General features: G+C 41.4%; 2 protein-coding genes across 11 annotated transcripts in view; both read right to left on the minus strand.

The window, feature by feature from the left end:
* Positions 1 to 863: 863 nt before the first annotated feature.
* Leprot (leptin receptor overlapping transcript) lies at positions 864 to 12,931 on the minus strand. Of its 2 annotated transcripts, none has more exons than XM_074079867.1 (4): positions 12,724 to 12,931; positions 8,878 to 8,953; positions 4,763 to 4,949; positions 864 to 2,531 (listed from the first exon to the last, which is right to left on the minus strand). In XM_074079867.1, exons 1-4 carry the CDS (start codon positions 12,914 to 12,916, stop codon positions 2,415 to 2,417), a joined length of 573 nt encoding a protein of 190 aa, XP_073935968.1. In that variant the 5' UTR covers positions 12,917 to 12,931; the 3' UTR covers positions 864 to 2,414. The 2 variants fall into 2 exon arrangements, with proteins under 2 accessions (XP_073935968.1, XP_020039551.1); XM_020183962.2 differs by having other exon boundaries at positions 12,752 to 12,901.
* A 3,994-nt stretch (positions 12,932 to 16,925) lies between these two features.
* The window catches only part of Dnajc6 (DnaJ heat shock protein family (Hsp40) member C6), a 132,231-nt gene continuing 129,529 nt past the window's right edge, over positions 16,926 to 19,627 (minus strand). For all 9 annotated transcript variants that reach the window (XM_074079870.1, XM_074079872.1, XM_020183961.2 and 6 more), the window contains one exon: positions 16,926 to 19,273. In XM_074079870.1, the coding sequence (XP_073935971.1) occupies positions 19,172 to 19,273 (102 nt within the window). In that variant the 3' untranslated portion in view covers positions 16,926 to 19,171. The remainder of the gene's footprint in view (positions 19,274 to 19,627) is intronic.

A 19,627-nucleotide genomic window follows, 5' to 3' on the forward strand; every position in this document is an offset into this window, starting at 1 on the left:
TCATTCGGTAGAAAAATGACATAAAATTTAAAATCACAGGATTACTTTTTGCCTGCCCAAAAGATTAAAATATTTTTACCAAATACAAGAAAGACAGTGCTTAGAATCTTTATATGTAAAGAACTTTTGCAAATCAACAAAAAAAGAAACATTTTTAAATGTAGGCAATTCATGAAAGGGAGAGAGAGAAATGGCTTAAAATAAAATAAGAATGAGAAGTGATTCAACATCCTTTTAAACATGCTTAATTGAAAATAATGAGATTGGGGTTGGGTTTTTTTCCTGAACAAATCAGCAAATCTTTTAAAACATGAAGACACATTTTGAGGGGAAATGGGTGTTTTCAAGAGCTGTTGAGCAGGCAGAGGGCCTGGTGCCATGAAAAATGGGCTTGTCAACCCAGCCTTGCTTTTCTAGAAAAGCACCTTAAAGAACTAAGGAGGTGTGTAAAGACTGACTCCTTCCTCGGGAAGCTACAGTGTGATCCTTTTCACCTCTTCTGCTTTTGAACTTCACAGTGAGGTCTACGTGACCACCATACCCAAAACTGCATGTCCCACTTAGGACTTCTCCCTTTTCCCCAGAACACTTTTATCAGTACATTAAGGTTATCTTGGTTATGTGAAATATGTGTAAGCAACTAAGACACTTTTGCAAAAGGTGGGATAAATTGATCGCTATTGCCATCTGAGGGAAAGAAAAGCTATTACAAGTCAACTAGACACTCAAAACAGCATCCCAAAAATTACTGCTATTGTTCTAAGACAGGACAGATTGTTGCTCAAAACAACCCATTTTAAAACATTAAGAACTTCTCACTTATTATCTTTTAAGCAAGGCAAAATCAGAATAGACTTTTAAAATTAAACTTTTCTTCAGTGGTCAAAGTAAAGTTTATTATAATAAAGTGCAAGTGTCATGATTAAAAATGCTGATTAAAATTATAAATAGTTTTTCTAACATAAATGCTGTATATAACTTTAACAATTCTATATGTACAGAGAACATTGAAAGCATAAAATCACGCACAACCAGATAATATCATTGTACATAATCCTTTTAGACCTCACTTTTACTTTCTGGTCCAGCACCACACCAACACATGAAGGTATAATTACTCAGATCACAAACCTCAAAATGGAAGTGTTTTGAATGTCTGTCAGTTATCATACATTAATGCTTAAAGTCATTGGTTGTATTCTGATCAAATGGTTCTATTTCTCATAGCTCCTTCTCCCAAAAGGTCTTAGATGAAAGATGAGCTAGAAAAACCATGATTACAGGAACTGACATGATGTACATTCCCAATGATTCATTTAAAGGCAGCATAAAATTTTATGTGAATGACAGTAAGTATATCAACACATAATAAAATCCAGCTGTTCCCGTCTGCTTGCTCACATGACTGCCATAGCTCTTTGGGAAGGAAAAGCCAGTGCCATCAAGAAGTAAGAGCAAATCAGAACTGCTGAGGAGTGAGGGGTGGAGTGACATTGGGATGGGACTGAGAAGAAGCGTGGGATTTTAAAGGGAACTGAGAAAGTGTTACCTACTCTTCCCTCCTACAAAAGCCTAGACTGGTTCCAGCCAAGCCTCACTCCCCTGACTTCCAGTAGGGCTCTTGGGTTATTACGCACCCCAGCACTGTTAAAAGAGCCACTGGCTTTCAGAGGACATGAGGCTCTATCTGTTCCCAACTGAGAACACTTTCCACAATTTTAAGGAATAGCCTATATTATAGGTACGAACATTTCATAAACACCAGGGAGAATCTGAACTCATTCTCAACATGAGGATAGGTGAGACAAATTTTTACAAATGAGCAGGTAACACCCAGAGGGTTAAATGGTTGAGTCATGAGGAAGACAAGGAAGCTAGGTGTGATGTTTATTCCTCTATGACAAAGTTTCTCCAACTTTAGTGCACATTATGGTAAACTTGGATCTCATCAAAACATCCTGGGAGAAGGTTTGGGATTCTGCATTTCTAATAAACTCCTAGGAGATGCTGATGCTCTTGATCTGTGGACCACATTTTGCAAGCAAGGGTCTACAACACACAGAGAGAGCAAACTCTGTCCTCCTGGGCCATAAGAGACCTGTTCAGTGTTCTCTGCCTACCCAGGCAAAAAGGTTTAGATGCCCTGCGTAAGTGAGCAGCTGTCTACTAGACTGGATTAATACATTTCCTGAAAGCATCATGACTATGTGAATAGCCAAACAAATAATGTAATTCAACATGAGTAAATGGAGAGGTCTATTTTCTGGGAATAAAACTAATCTCTTACTTATGAAGGTTTCTTTAAATTGATCATGATAGAAAGGTATAAAAAACCTCAGCATATTAATTTCCATAGTAAATGCCACAGTGCACACATATACATATAGTACAAAGTCTAAGAAATCAGAAAAGTGCTACCACTGCTCCCAGCTAAAATCATCTCCTCTTCCAAATATGAGGAAAAAGCCTTGAATGGTAAGGAAAATGACAGCATTGCCCGCCAACACAAGGCCACAGGCTCCCCATTTGATCTGAAACACAAAAAAGAAGGGTTAAATGCTTACTTCCTTCATTTTGAACTCTTCGCAAATCTGTTATCTTCTGCATTAGAAACCTCTAACGAAATATGACACGATGCTGCTAAAAGACTTCCTAATGTAATAGATGGAGGACAATGAGCCATTCACTTGTTAGTCTAATTGCTTCTGTGATGGCTGTTAATTAAATCTAGTATCATCCCTAACATTTTCCCTATCAGACATATTTCTCTATTTGTTTTTAGTTGACAATGACTGCCTTAAGCAAAATACATGCAGCAAGATATGAATGACCCAATTACAGTACTGGGCACTGAAATTTTCACATGCATCGACTTCTTTCACAGGAAACAGGAACTGGAGAGTTACCAATTTGCTTCTTTTCTAGGCAAGAAAAAACTTTAAATAATAATTTGCATTCAAAGGAAACAGCTTTCCAGCATGGCAAATGGTTACACAAAGGCACAGTGGGGGTGATAGTACCATCTAGTGGGCAATTTTTGCTTCAATTTAACCAGTGGAAACATTCATGAAAGTTTCGTCCCAAAGCATGATGACAGTATTGAATAGGAAAAATATAAATATTTACATCAAAACTTAAGAAGTGCTAGTCCAAGGCACAAGAAGGGTTTTACATGCAAAACCCTTCATTGCTTCTCTGTCACCTGATGAAAGTCTAATCTAGCATGGCATTCAAGATTCTTGCTCATCAGTCTTCCTCATCCTCTCTGAGCCTACTCCTTTTATGCTTCATCATATTGGAATGTTCTTTACCCCATACGTTGCATTGTCACACCTGGCTGCTATTCCAGATCATAGCCTTCTCTATCTAATCAAACCCTATTTATCCAACCCCTGCCAAACGCCAGTCAGAGTCTCTCTTTTCTTGCTGTTACTATGGCATTCTGATGTCTTAATTATCACATGTAGCCTATCTGCAGCACACTTACCTATCAGGACAGTCTCTGTGTGCTTTTGGAGCAGAGGCCTGTGTTTTACAAATAGCACATGCTCCAAAGATATTTGAATACCAAACATATAAATGAAATTTGCACGTATCTGATATAATGCCCCAAACTGAAATAAAATGTAGTTGGGCAAAATAAAAACAAAGAGTAAGAGAGTAGGTGAATAATTTTTTCAGAGAATTGAAAAAAATTATACCCACAATGTGTGTTCTGGAGACAAAAAAGGAAATTTCTATATTGGACATGAAGACATTGTCTTAGTCGGTGTACCTTCTAGTAGCTCCACAGACACTCCTCAATATATTCTTGATGTATTGAGAATTAAGTCCATGATCCCACATGCAAAGGAATTTAATATGATCTTCATTTTGTAATTACAAAAGTGTTGCTCTGTGGTCTTTCTGGATTGCCCTATAACTTAACAGGCAGGGGTAGAAGAACAATCTCAAAGAATACTTAAAAGCAGAAAGAGCAGGAAGCATACGTTTAGGCTAAAAGTTGTAAGAGAAACAAGGAAAGCATTCTGAAAACACGGCTGAGATACTGATAGGAAGGATCTAACGGAGAGGAAGAAGGGCAGGACACATGGTTCAAGCAGCAGAGCGCCTGCCTAGCGAGCACTAAGCCCTGAGTTCAAACCCCAGTACCACCAAAAAATAAATAAATAAAGTAGAGGAAGAACCCAGATGCTGGTGACTCATGCCTGCAATCCCAGCCCCTAAGGAGGCTGAGATCAGGGGGATCAAGGCCAGCTGGGGCAAAAACTACGAGACCACCATCTCAACCGATAGCTGGGTGTGCTGGTGCACACTTGTCGTGGGAGGCTGAGATCGGGAGGACCACAGTTCCAGACCAGCCCAGACAAAAAAGCTCACAAGACTTTATCTCAGGGGGAAAAAAGTTGGGGATGGTAGTTTGTGTCTGTCATCCCAGTGATGGCATGAAGCATAAAAGAAGAGGGCTGTGGCCCAGTCTAGCCCACACAAAAAGCTAGATATTATCTCAAAAATAACCAGAGCAAAAAAGAGCTGGGGTGTGGTTCAAGTGACAGAGCACCTACCTAGCAAGCTGAAGCCCTGAGTTCAAACCTCAATACCACCAGAAAAAAAAAAAAAGTAGAGGAAGAGAGAAACTAAAAATACATCTGGCTTTGACTATAAAGTCTAAGCAATGAAAATAAAATTAAGGGTTCAGACACAGACCTCCTTTGAAATAAACTCATGACAGTTGAGCAAAACAATGGGCAACAAAACTTACCACAGACACTCGAGCAAGAATAACAGGAAATCCAAAGGCAGAAACAACAATCCCAGTCGTGAAGAAATATGCCAGCTCCCGGCAGGCACTACTGGTGGCATCGGAGTCATATGTGGCTCTTTTGGCAATGAAGTGGGGGATGGGGGAGATGACGTAGAAAATCAGGACGAACAAGGGCCAGTAGACACTGTCAGGCGGACACAAAGGAAACCCATCTTAAAGACATACTATTGTCTTAAAATCACTGTTTTAGATATCTAGGTCAGAAAATTAGTTAATCAACTGTGAATATTAAAATAGATGATTTCTGCCAAGAATAGGTTAAGTAGTGATAATTTAATATTTACTGCTTCATTAAGATCTAGGTAGCTTATATTGTTAAGAAACTATACACACATATGAACAAAATAATAAAAAAAAAACAGCTGAACAACGTATGACCTAGAAGCATTATTACTGAGCTGCAATTTCTTTTTTCGACGTGTGTGTGTGTGGCTGGGGACGAGCTCAGGGCTTTGCACATGCTAGGCAAGCACTCTACCATGGAGCTACATCCCAAACCCTAAGCTGCAATTTCTCTAAGGATAGAATCTTATTAAGTCTTCTCTGCTTTCACTACAGAGCACAATACAGTGGCTTACACATGCTAATTTAATACATAAAGATCTTTTGGGTGCAGGCACACTGAAAGATTTCAATGGTTCATTATAAAACCCAATTCATAGCCATGGCCTACAAAGGCTTACATGATCTGTTGCTAGCTACTTCTTCTGCTCATTTTGAACCACCTTTCCTCCATTTTTATTCTTTCTCTCTCTCTCCTCCTCCTCCTCCTCTGGGGTTTGAACTCAGGACCTTGCCAAGCAAGCATTCAACCACATGAGCCATGTCCCAAGCCCTTTTTGCTGTCATTATTTTTCAGATAGGGTCTCACTAACTTCTGGTCCAGACTGACCTGGAACCACAACTCTTCTATTTCTGCCTCCTAAGTAACTAGGATTACAGACATGTACTACCATTTCTGGCTTTTGACATAGGGTCTCACTAACTTTTTTATCCAGACTGGCCTCAAACCATAATCCTGCTATCTCTGCCTCCTGAGTAGCTGGAATTACAGACACGCACCACTATACTTGGTGCCCTTCATTCTCTTAACCTGTAGCCACAGCAGCCTTCTTTCTGTTCCTTCAACACTGAACTCATACCTGCCTCAGGGCCTTTGCTGTGCCCTCTGTCCAAAATGCTCTTCCTGTCCACATCATACAATGTCAACTGAGAACCACCTTCCTGTGACTGGCTTCCCTGGCCCCTCCTCCAAAGTACCTCAGGTTACCCTGAGCACATCGCCCCTCTGCTTTCTGCTCAGCACAGCTCCTACCTGATACCGTCCTATTTATGAGAACAGGGATCTGATTCATCTTGGTCAGTCCCCATCCATCCCCAAGGCCTAGAACAAGGCGTTCCACTTATACATGCTGAATAAATGAAAAAAAGAAATAGACATTAAGTACGAAAGGCATGAAAATGCACATACTCACTAGTAGAGACTTTAGATAAACGCCAACCTTTATTAAACTAGGCAGTAACAATACTGCAACGCAAAACAAGACTGCTTTCTTTCCAAATTTTACTGCTTTGCACTTACAGAAAACTGTCATCTGGTTTCCAGTTGTATTTTTTTTCTATAAATCCTTCAAAAACAGTTATCTTTGTCTCTGTATTCCTTAAGGGAAAAAAAAGTCCCTATAATAATAAAAATCACCACAGAAGTGTGATATCATAAATCTTCCCAGACAGCAGCACCCCTAGCAGGAGGTGAGGTGAACCCAGCTATCAACAGCTTCCCATTCAGCCACAGACCACAGTGGCCAAGAGGGGAACCAAACAGCAAGATGGGAGTGTCCTTCATCCAGAAGCCTTGGGATGGATACAGAGTTTAGACCCCAAATATTAAACGACAGGGATTAGATTGTGCTTCAAGAATTGCCTAACAATATTGGTGCCATGGCTCTTGGGGAATCTCTAGTTCAAACCCCTTATTTTACCCATGAGAAAATGAGATATGGAGAGGGGAAGAAGCCTGGGATAGCCACAGCTGTCACCTGACATACCAGAGCCAAAAGCTCTTCATTCTTCTGGAATACAGTGACAGTTTCCTCAAACTGTTTCTATTTACAGTAAGCCTCCAATATCCGACTAAGAGACTGTTCATGTTGAAGCAAGCTGTTTACACAAAAAATTTAAACATAACATTATTGAGTAAATATGTAGGCCAAAGGTTGGCAAATTTTTTCTGTCCAGGAGCTAACAGTAAATATTTAGGCTTTGCAAGCCATGAAGTCTCTGTCTCATCTACTCTGTCACTGCAGTGTAAAAGCAGCCAGAGACAGTGTGTGGACTTGTGAGTATAGCTGTGTTCCAGTGAAAATTACAAAAACAGGAAGTAGGCTATATTTGGCCTATGAGCCAGTTTGCTGATGTCTGCTATAGACGCCAATCCCTGAGTCATCATCATGAAGACACAAAATTAGCAGTAATAACGGGTTATTTTCTTACTTTATGGGGACACAATGTATCACAAAGATCTCAAACACCTGGATTTAGGCTGGGCATGGTAGGTCATCTCTATAATCCCAGGTACTCATGAGGTAGAGCTTGGTAATACCGCACAGGACAAATGTTCGTGACACATTATATCAGCAGATAAACAGGGTATGATGGTGGTTCACACATGTACTCCCAGCTATGCAAGAGACACAGGTAGGATGCTTAAAGTAGGAGGCCAAACCCAGACAAAAACGCAAGACCTGATTGGAAAAACAACAAAACCAAAAACAGCAAGGAATAGGGCTCAAGTGGTATAGCACCTGTCTAAAAAAAATGCAAGGCCCTGAGTTCAAATCTCAGTACCACCAAAAGAACGAACGAAAACAAAAAGTCTGAATTTTGTTATGGAATAATGGGAAACTGTTTGACCAAGAGAATCAGAACCCAAGTTCCACTCCATCTCTGCCACAGATTGCTATACAATTTGGCTAAGTCTTTACCTATTCAGACTTTGGCTTTCTAAAGCTAGAACAAAGGAATAGCTGTGAGTGCTCTGGACAAACATGTTACTGTCTTCATTGCATCTGAACAATTTCGTAACAACCAGCTCCAGTTGATCTCAGTCACACTCTGTCAAGTGCTCGAGCCAATCACCTAGGACACATTCAGGAACTCTCTCCCCTGGTTGAGCCCTGACATCAGTTAACAAAACCTATTGGCTCTGCTCCTACGTCACTCTCCTCTTCTTTCCATTCCACTGCCAATAGCCTCAATTTTGCTTAATTCAGGCTAATTTCCCCATAAGATTCTTTTGACTACAGTCTCAGTACTTTCCTATCTAGCTTCACATTCTGCCCAAAACACCTCCCTCCCCCCCCCGTCCCCCCCCCCCCCGCCTGGAGTATAAAACCTAACCTCCACGTGGCATATAGACCACCAAAAGACTGACTATACATGCCTGATCAGCTCGTCTTTTCTGATTGTTAAATAAAGGAAGTTTGTTCCCTCTACCTGAAATCCCTACCCTTGACTCATCAGCCAGAAAAACTTTTTTATACCAAGTCTCAGCTCACAAACAGCCCCTCCATGCAGCCCTCCTACTGTCCCCAGGATACTCAGATACACTTTTTTTGTGTCCCACTGTACCCTGTACACATCTCCCCTCAGCTGCCATCTGATGATCCAGATTGTTTGCCTGTCTCTCAATCATAGCCCCAACTGTAAGCTCCTTGAGGACAGGGCTCATTCTTACATTCCCAGCTGTTCCAGAGCAGGACCTGAACTAATGCCTATTAAATCAACAGACCAATTTTAACTGGATGCCAGTGGTTCACACCTGTAATCCTAGCTACTTGAGAGGCTAAGATTAAGAGGATCAAGGTTCAAGACCAGTCTGGGCAAATAGTTAGCAAGATCCCATCTCCAAAATAACCAGAGCAAAATGGACTGGGGGTGTGGCTCAAGTGTAGAGAAGCCACTGCTTTGCAAGTATGAAGCCCTGAGTTCAAACCCCAGTCCGACCAAAGAACAAAAATAATAGATAAGCTCTTTCTGAAATGATAACTTACCCATAATCCTCCAAGGCACATCCCAGCATAAGAAAAGTCAGTCCAATGGCCCCACTGAAGGACAATGCCACAAGAGCTGTGAAAAACAAAATCAAGGGTTAAAAGTCCAGATCAGTGATTGCCAGGGGCTGGAGGAGGTAAGGGCAAGGGACAATGATAAGTAATGGGCACAGAGTTTCTTTTGGGGATGATAAACATGTCATGGAATTAGATGGCAATGATGGCTGCACAACATTGTAAATATTCTAAAAACCATGGAATTTTGCACTAAAAAAGGTTGATTCTATAGCATGTGAACATATCTCGATAAAAAAACTACTTCAAATAACTACTACTATGGACCACACGTTTATATACCCGTAAATTCATATACTAAAACCCATATATTAGGAAGTGGGGACTTTAGGAGGTAATTAGTTAAATGGGGTTAAAAGGGCAGAGTCTCCATGATGGGATCAATGTCCTTAGAAGAGAAAGAACTGAGAGCACTCATGTTCTCACCGTCTCTCGTCCCACTCTACCATCTGTAAACCAGGAAGCCCTCACCAGACACCAGATTTGCCTGCCCCTCTCCAGAAGTATGAGAAAATAAAAATGATATTAGGCCACCCAGTCTGTTGCATATTTTTATTGTATCCCAAGTTGATAAGACAACTGCCTGTGTCCACCACTTTAAAATCAAAAGTGCAGAAAAATGTCTATCAACTCCAGTACCTTTCACCAGTCCACATTTTCTACAAGACGGCTGCCAGCCAGTCTACACAACTCCAGTGAGGGGAAACACAAACCACCTGGGGCAGGTTAGTTAACTCTGACAGTTTCTAAATGTTGGAAGCTCTCCTTCCCTAAATTATATCTAAAACGGAGTCACTCTGCTATACCTCTGGTCATTCTGCCTTCCCTAAGCACAAGTACTTAACTGCTTTTATGTCCTTTAGGAAACAATTCCCAACTAGTAGCCACTGAATGAAACATCTATTCCCTGCATCTGCTGGACGCTCATCTCTGAGAGGATGGGAACATCTTTACCCTTGTCATACTGCTGAGTGACAAGCAGAGAACCAGGCTGGTAAAAAATTTAAAAATCTCAAGTCAGAAACATGGATTCAAATCTCAGCTCTGTCACCAACCTGCTACACAACCTTCGGTAGAAGCCAAACCTCTCTGAATTTGGCTTTTTACCTGTAAAATGGGTAAATCCCATCTTATGGCATTTATGGAAATTAAATGAAATAATTTATGTAAAGTGCCTGGCAAAAGGAAGTGCTCAATAAATATTAACTGATACAGGTATCTCCTCATTTTAACAGCGTACTTCAATAAAGACAAATGAATAGCATAGGACTTTTAATTTTAGTAGTATCCAAATTCTCCTCTAAAATATCCCTAATACTCACAATTAGTTATTGATTAAACTAATGAACAGTTTTTATTGCTCCCTTTTAATTTAATAGATTTAGAACTAGGCCTCTTCCTCCGCCTCCAATCTGGACTACTCTGCCTAGGGAGCCAGTGACCAACAGGGACCTCAAATTCAACCCCTATCACAATGAACCACCACCCCCAATCCCCTATCTACTCCTCCCAAATGCACACTCCACCTGCTCTTTGGAAGTCCTATCTTAGAGGCCTCACACCAAAGCAGCACTCTGCCTTCCAGCAAATCAGCAAGTCCAGATCTCTCTCAATCCACCCTGACCAAGGGCAGAACCTTATCATCTACTGCCTGTAACCAACCATGCCTCTTCCAATCCATCCTCCACACAGCAGTTGGTGGTATCAGTAGTGGTTTACATGCATGTACCCACGATCTGATTCAGCTGCTTTTCTAGGTCAACCTCCCCACCCTCCCTCTGAGTTCCTGAAAAGAACTCAGAGGCACCCCCTCCAGTCACATGTTATTTTCTCCACTTGGAATACACTCTGCCCTCCCCTGATCCCTCAGCAGTAGCAACCCTTTAGGTTAAGTTCTCTTTTGCAAAAGCAGTCCTCTTCCTCCCTAGAGGCGTAAGCAATGCCATCTGTATTAGTGTCCTCAGACTGCTGTGACAATAGAGTACCACAACCTGAGTGACTCAGAGCAACAGACATTTATTCTCTCAAGCACCTTCTGAAATGAAGGTGTCAGGAAGATGGACCACAGTCTCTTTGGATATGGTAGGAAACAAGCCTTTCTTGCCCCTTCCTGACACCTGGTGCTGCCCGTAATTAGTGCTGCTTGGCTTGCAGCTGCATTATGCCAATTTCTGCTCAGGTCTCCGTTCTGCATTATGTCTCCATTTCCAGATTTCTCTCTTCTTTCAAGAACATCCAACATTGGATTAGGGTCCATCTTAAGCCAGTATGATCTTACCTTGATTACATCTGCAAAGAACCTATTTCCTAACACGGTCACATTCACAGGAACTAGGGAGTTAGAATTTGAACATATCTCAAAGAGGGACATGATTTGAGCCACCATACCATCTGTGGTTCCCACTGCACCTGAGCACACCTTATTCTCTTACACAGTAATGCAATTATTTGTAGCTGTCACTGGATAATATTTCATTTATCTTTTAACCCCAAATCTCCAACATATAGCAGTTCCTCAATAAAAGCTGAATTCTCTGCAAAATGTTTCCTTGCTTTAGTCCTTTTCTACTTCCTAGCCTACATTCCTTTCTAATATATCACAATTTCTAACACTCACTACTGTACATTGCTATTATTTGGTACTTTTTGATCATTCCCAAACACTGTCTAGTGAGATATTATTTGTCATCTGTTTTCTGTATTCCTTTCAAATGTGTATATTATACACTGGACAAGGACCAAGTAAACTATGTTTATTCAACTGATATTGAATATAAAACATCAGCTAGAAATAATGATAAAATGTGTCTGTTGTGCACAGCTCACACAGATAAATTCATAGTGAACACGCAAACACATGCACAGCCGTATACACTGTATACCTGCTTTCAGCAGATGTTAACTGGCAAGACCTTTACGTACAAATTTCAAGGATAGGAACTCCAACACAGAAAACGAGCTATGCTAATCTATTTGAAAGATCACAAATGGAATCATTAGCTACCCAAAAAACAGAAGCCTTCAATAACTCTTTCCCCATTCAGAACCTAATTCCTCTGAATGCACACAAATAAGGGAAGTGGTGTTCTTGGTTCCCCCTTAGCCTCGACTGTCCCATTCAAGAACACAACTCTACACACACTACTTTCTTGCCTGTGCTCAGAAGAGTAGGGAAAACACTGAAGAAAGGCGTGTTAAAATTCCACCTAATCTAGGCTCCCAGAAGGCGAGAAATAAATACAGCGTTGCTGTGTGCTTTCCATTGACACCCACAGCCGTCAACTCTGCCCTGTTGGAAAAATCATTAGGAACGTAAGGATTAAGTTTCCCAACGCCGACAGGGGAGACAAAGGTTCCTTTGTCCGCGGAAGAGACCGCGAAGGACAGGAAGCGTTAGGGGGCGTTGGGCGGCAGCGAGGAAGGACCCGGGATCAGGACTCGGCGGCGGTGGTCGGGCGCTCGGAGACCCGGACGCCTGGAAGACGATGCTCCGAGGCTGGACCGGGCCTCCCCAGAGGCAGCGCGGACCGGCAGGGGGCGCCGGGGCTCGGCAGATCCCAGGCCAGGGCGTGCACCAGTGGTCGCACCAAGACGTGCCAGGATCCCCCGAAACGCCCCTCCACCCACACCCGAAGAGCCGAGGAGGGCGGGTGAGCACCTCCCCCCCCCACCCCCGGAAGCGGGAAGGGTGGCGGTGGTTCGGAAAGTCGGTCCCCTCCTGGTGCCGAAGGCACAGCTGTAGGTTGAGCCAAGCAGAGAAGGCGACCCCACCCCAGATCAGCGAGTCCCGAGGATGTACCCTTAACGCCTGCCATGTTTCTGGAGCTGGGGCCGCGGCTGCTTCCGGCTTTCTTCCTCCGCCCCGGCCCCCTTCCTCCGCCCCGGCCCCCTCCAAGCCAGGCCCAGGGCCGCCCAGCTGGTCCGGAGCCCCGCCCCTGGCTCGCGGAGCCACACAGAGCCCCATCTCTACTGGGCCTGAGCCCTGCCACTCACAACCACGCCCTGATCACGACCGCATAGCCCCGCCTCCTCCGCCCCTGATCCCGCCCTTGCCACGCAGATTCCCGTCTCTACTGGTCCAGATCCCTGCCACTCAGCGCCACGCCCTGATCCCGCCCTGCCTTGCCCCGCCTCCTCTGCCGCTGATCCCGCCGCCGCCACACAGAACCCCGCCCTTACTGGCTCTGAACCCTGCCACTCAGAGCCACGCCCTGACCCCGCCCCGCCACGCATAGCCCCCGCCCCCTACTCTCCATAACTCCGCCCTTAAGTTCTCAGAGCCCCGCCCCGCACACCCAAGGCTAAGCCTAGAGTAACCTGGGACCTGAGCTCTGCTTCTCACCCTCTTAACCGCCCTAAGCTCCGCCCCTCAATCTGTGGGCTGGGGCATCTGCTCTACCCAGACCACGGTCCCAAAAGCTCGCTCAGTCCTTTCAAGACGCCCATAGAAAGCCTAGCTGCCTGGAAACCCACCTGAGAGTGGAGACCGAGAAAGTGGGGAGGGAGAAGAAGGAAACAGAGGGGGAAAGTTACGTGCCGTGGAGGAAGATGAGACATGCAGTTACTAACCAGTGTAGGTTTTCTGTGTGCGCGGGCGTGTGTCTGTCTGCGCTCACGTGGCTGTGGGGGGTGAGGCGGGGCACCAGAGAACAAGCCCGGAGGAGACATGCCTTCCTAGGATCTTGACCTTAGAACTTCATGTAAACTCTCTCCTCTCTTTACTCTGGTTTATTTGTAGAGACAAAGACCTAAAAGACTTTTTTTGTGTCCATCGATTTCACGGACCTTTAAATAAAGAGCTATCATTTTTGCACGTTGGTGTACCTCAAAGGCTTCAGGTAACCAAAGCCAGTTTTTAGGTTTCCAAGCGCCACTTTTTACTTACCTTCTTTACAGGAATGGAGACTTTTGTCTTGATCTTAGAAATTATCCAACGCAAGTGCTTCTTACCTTTGGGGAAAGAGGTTCAGAAAGGGTAGGAATTATGCCAGAAAGCTCTTGGAGAGGTTGAAAAAAAGAAAAAGTGAAATTTCTGGACTTACAAGGGAAGAAAAAAAAAGTGTATGCTGAGATTGCTAAATCTACTGTGCAATAAGACACATTGAGAGGCACCACACTCCCATAACATTGGTACATTGTTATAACTGTACTTTGTTATTGTTGTTAATATCTTCCTGTTACTATAAATTATCATGGGTTTGAACACATAGGAAATGTAAATATAGGCTTTGAAACTATCCATGGTTTTCAGCTTGGCGGGGGTGGCTTGGCATATACCCCTTGTGTATAAGAGGGTGTACACCAAGTTCCCCTTCGTGTTAAAGCACCCAAGGGGAACTGCTCACCAGCCAAACCCTGAAAACCTGTGGGTTTCAGCTCCTTTAGTAGTTTAGTGCTGAGCTACTCTAGTGAGGAAGTTGGATTTTCCCCACCTTAAATGATGAGGTTATTCTATGGGGTTCAATGTCCCCATTCCCCTCCTATTCACTATCACCTTCTTTATCTCCTGAAAAGCCAGTTATAGGGGTTTGCTGGAGCCGAGCAATAAAATACTGAAAAGTGGTGAGAAGCAAGAGAATAGCAGTATTAGCCTTAGGGTGATATCTAGAATCTGAAAAATTCTGAGGCAGTGTTTGTCTCCATCTTGCTCTCTGCCCACACCAGCTGCCCTTTCCCATTCACCACTTTCGAGAGAAAGTTAGTCATCTTGAAGATGCTTTATTTAACCATCTCCTGACCAAATCTGCTTTTCCCTTGCCAGATGGGTCTTCCACTTACCCATTCCACATTTCCTGAAGAATAAGAGTCACTGAAACCTGAATCTTTACCCCCATCTTGCTATCAGTCTGTTACCTGGCTGTATGAGATCTGTGCCATTGTCAGGCTGCCTAGGATGACAGTGGAATTCTTAAGATGAATCTTAATATTCTCTCCTTGCATTCACACTATGAGCTAGGTTTTATTATCTCCACTTTACAGATAGGAAAACAAAGGCTCAGATAGTAACTAGCAAGTAGGAAAGCTGAGATCAAGTCCCAGGACACTCAATTCTAAAGTCAGATGGTCAGTGTTTCTATTATTCCCCAAAATAGATTTTATGCTCTGAGAAGGCAGGGATTAAGAAATAACAATAACAGTTTATGTTTAACTGGGATTTCAAATCCATTTGTTGATTTGATATTCATCTACATATCTACTGGTATCTTGATTGAATTAACTGAAGGGGCAGGAGAGGGGTGATCCCTTTCCCATCCTTCACAAAGTATCATTGCCAACACCCCTATAATAAAAGACAGGTTAACAAGAGAAAAGCTTAACAAATTTATTTGATCATAGTTTTATATGATACAGGAGCCTTCAGATAAAAGAGCCAAAGACCCTGAGTGAACTGTGTATTTTTATGCTTAGATTCAATGAAGCATGGACAGGCATGTACAAATACGACTGATCAAAAGGGTATGATCTAATAGTAATAGACTTAAGAGGGAAGACCAGCAAGGACTGTCAAGATTCTTCTTGGTCTCTCTGTGCAGATTCCTTCCTTCTGGGTACAGGAAGAATCCCTTCTGGAATAGGGGTCTTACAGCCTACAATCAAACAAAGAAGGTCAAAGAATTTCTTCATTGTAGACTCATACAGAAAGAAGGAGAAAAGTCAGAATAGTATCTTTAGTTTTTAATGGCTGAGTTTTGGAAATGAATTGTGGTTCTATGACCCACCTTATGGAAGAAGAGTTCTAGTTTCTATGGCTTGCCTTGAGAAAGAATGAGGTAGGTTAGAGACAGGAGGGCAGGAGAAGTTCAGAGAGAGTTTGCTTTGGGGGCCTTCACTTTACCATGTCATTTTCTTAGCCCCAATATAAAACATATCAGTAAGTTTACCATATATAGTATCATTTCTCCCTGTCCTACAGAGAATATCTGTCTCAAACCACACCTCAGAGTAAACTTCCCTAGGTCAGTTTCCTGAGGTAGGATATACAAAATCTGCCTCTTAGTGGCAAGTACCCACCTGTGAACAATTTATACACATGGTCCCTAATTCCTACTCTGCAGGGTTGTTAGGTTTCTATTTTACAAGTCATAAAAAAAGTAAGACTCATAGAGATTAAGAAAATTGTCTACCATAACAGACAATAAGTGGAAAAGTCAGTACTCAAACCCAGTCTTTTACTCTCACAGAAACATTCAGTGCTATGCCCAAACACCGTAATTCAGCTTTAGAGTAATCCAGCCCTGTTTATTTGACCTAAATTCCCTGATGGTGTTTCCAGCAGGGGAACTGCTCTGTTGCTGTGATAACTGCTTCTGGAATTCAACTTTTGTGCTCATTCCTTACACAATGGTGGTTCATCAGTGGCTTTGGGACCCAAGCAGCATTCTTCCAGATGCAGACAATACAGTGATGGTTTGATGTTTTTGAACCACAACATTTATTTGCAAATGGACATCCTGCTCAGTCCTTAAAGAACTAAAATATCTGAGACTTTGTGTCTATAATAAATCCCAGACTCAGCCCACAAATACACTTTTTCCCTTTTTCTTTTTTTTTTTTTTCTTTTGGCAGTACTGGTGTTTAACTCAGGACCTTACACTTGCTAGGCAGGCGCTCTTACCACTGGAGCCAAGTCCACAGCCCTACAAATGTGTTTTTGAAAATCCATTAATATTCTGATCAGGAGAGCAGCAGATCTATGCTGGTTCATTTCAAAACATGGTATTCACATAGCATGATCAGAGAGAGAAAGAATGTGTGTGTGTGTGTGTGTGTGTGTGTGTGTGTGTGTGTGTGTGTGTGTGTATGGATGATGAAAGTATAGGAAATCTCATCAGATTACATTTTGGTGAAAATGTATTATATGTTTTTCATATTCTTTCCCCATAATTTTCCTTTAAAGTGAATCAGGTCAGAGATGTAATTCAAATTTGTCATTGTATTCCTACAAGTACAAAAATAACTTAGGTTTCTAAAAATATTTTTGAGCCTTTTAATATACATTACAAATATTTTAGACCAATCACATTTTGTTGTGTATAATATATTTACAAAACAAAAAATATATTACAATAAATATGAATGAAACAGTGAATCAGATCAACAACAAGCTCTGTCACTACCAGATATTTAAAAGGAATCCATAAACCTGTTGGTCTGCATATGTTCAGAGTTTTCTGATAAACAGGGGTCCAGAATTATAATGTATCTGGAAAAGAGATGGGGGGAAGCCCCTGACTTTAAGTAAGATTCTTTCTCATTGCTAATTACATAATTTTAATGATATTTTTAACTGTGAACATTAATGAATTATCCAAACATGATACAAAGCTAATATAGTTCTATGATTTCAAAATGTACGTGACTTCCACATAATATCCTTTTAATTATTGTCATTATATACTGTAGTTCATACGATATCTACAAATGTGAATGAGAAAAGAAAAAACAGGTCACAGCAACATGTCTCACATTCCAGTTTTAAGTAAGACAAGCACATACTGGATCAAACATTATAATACATTAAGAAGTAACATCTAGTTTGTTATGGTTACCTTGAACAGTTTACAGCTGTGTATTTAAAAAGAGAACATTTTTTGAGAGTTTCACATTATCAATAAAATGTAAAATAAATAATTAATGTTTGTGACCAAAAAAGAAAGATCTATATGGAACCTAAAGAATTTTTGACATGCTGCTTTTCTGGTACAGTTTGCCACAAGAAAATTAAAACAGAAACAAAAAATGATTGTCTTTGAAAAACAACTTTTGAAAGCATTTCATGATATTGAGCATAAATCTTTTAAGATTAGCATCAAAATCTTCATGACCACCTGCTTTGTGCATATATATGTGCATTTAATATATATACATATATTTATATATATAAAACGCACATCATGTATGTGCTCACTAGGAGATCTACTAAAGCCACAGAATAACAAACTGCTTACCCCTCAAAATGAGAGACAGCCAAACACTGAATTGAAATCCAACCAGTTGGAGGTCTGGAAAAGTTTCCTTCTTGCCGTGCTTTCACAAAGGTCCCTATCTGAATATTGTTCCTGTAGACCTCCAACTACTTTACAACAATAAACCCCACAAAAATAATCCAAGGGATCCATAGTCATTGGTTGGGAAGGAACAGAGTTTCTCAAAGCAAATACTAACAGGCCACTGACTAGGTCTGAAGATGCACACAGCACTCTCCCTGCAACTGCACCCTTCTCCTGACTCCTCACCTTCTCCTGACCTTGTCTTTTGTCCTTATCACAACTGCTCACAAATCTACAGAACATTGAGTCCAGGTATTGATCCTGACAAAATGTGACTGGGCCAAACTGCTTTCTAATGTGTTACCAGCTAAGAAACATTTTCTTGACTAAGCAAAAAAATGAGTATTATGTCTTATGGTAAAATTGAAGTGTCTTTCAAATCAGGTTCAGAATTGTTATGTTATTAAGAGTTTTTCTTTAATCAACTATACTTTTCTCAAGGGAAAAGAGGGCAGCAGCCCAACATCCTGACCAGAAGTCAAGATTTCTACATCTTCAGAGTTTCTATTTTCTTTAATCAGCATTTGTGTTCATTTTTAACTTATCCAGGAAGAATTGGTGGTAATCCCTGAAATTTTACATAATCACTTCCCACAATCCAAGTTCCTTTATATTAGTTAGTGCTCCTGCTCAAATGACTATGCAGTATTATGCTAACAACCATACTTTGTAATTTCCATTAAAAAATAGTTGGTGGTTATGTTCCTGGAGTCTTTGTAAAACCATCACTCAAATTATCTTTCAAAAAAACCCACCTAAAACCGTTCTTTAAAACCATCAGGTAATCCTATTATCATAACTTTTGCTAATTAATCTTATTCTCACAGCAATAAGATGGATGTTATGCCTTCACCTTTGGTGGCCTCAATTTTCCATTTTCCCAGGCAAACAGCTTAGTAGGCTCCCCAAAGAGCAGGCTGGAATGTTCTGTCTCTGCAGGATCATCTATCTAAAAATTCCTTCTCTTGCTTTGGATCTTTTATGGCAGGGGTTTGGAGAAACCAAATGTCCACATTTCCTTATTATGAGAAATTAATTCACGAGTAATTTAACAGTTTAGTACTAGAAATGCATTACTGGAATTTTTGGTTCATCTGTGAAAACCTCAGAATTGTGATATACACTAAGCATTAGCACAGGTCTGCAGCTGAGACGAAAAAGCTCACAATTTAATACAAGGGCTTTTGGCCTTGGTTTTCAAATTCAGACCAGGCATCGTTTAGCTCCATGAAAATCATCTTTGCATATTGTTCATAGGGTTGCCCAGTAGCCTGTAGAAGAAAACAAAAACGCACATTAGATGCCAGAGTCCAAAATTATATTTAGATTAAATGAACTGCTAAGAAGGGTTCTAAGTAATTAAAATGCTTTCCTATAACACTGCTTCTCTTTTTATAGCCCAATCTATATGACCATAATTCTATGCCATCCCCCTGGAAATTCACATACGGTAATAGTGATCCATCAGTAAGTAGATAACAGAGCTTATTGGACAGCAAAAGATACATTTTCCTTCTCCAGAAGTGTCTACCAAATAAAAAAGCTAAATGACAGCCTGTCTCCAATTGATTGGGTTTCTAACCTCTTATTTTCCAATTTGTGAAAAGTTAAGTTCTTTGAGACAC

This window comes from Castor canadensis, chromosome 7 (genome assembly GCF_047511655.1).
Source record: "Castor canadensis chromosome 7, mCasCan1.hap1v2, whole genome shotgun sequence".
Taxonomy (NCBI): domain Eukaryota; kingdom Metazoa; phylum Chordata; class Mammalia; order Rodentia; family Castoridae; genus Castor; species Castor canadensis.

Bases quoted from the DNA above. Each gene is read 5' to 3' on its own strand.
- Leprot (XM_074079867.1), bottom strand. From the start codon at position 12,916: ATGGGGCTCTGTGTGGCTCCGCGAGCCAGGGGCGGGGCTCCGGACCAG. The intron at 8,954-12,723 runs GTGGGGTCGCCT...TGTTTTTCACAG, and splicing joins TCGGGACTCGCTGATCTGGG to CTCTTGTGGCATTGTCCTTC. The intron at 2,532-4,762 runs GTAAGTTTTGTT...TTTGTGTTTCAG, and splicing joins TTCTTGCTCGAGTGTCTGTG to ATCAAATGGGGAGCCTGTGG.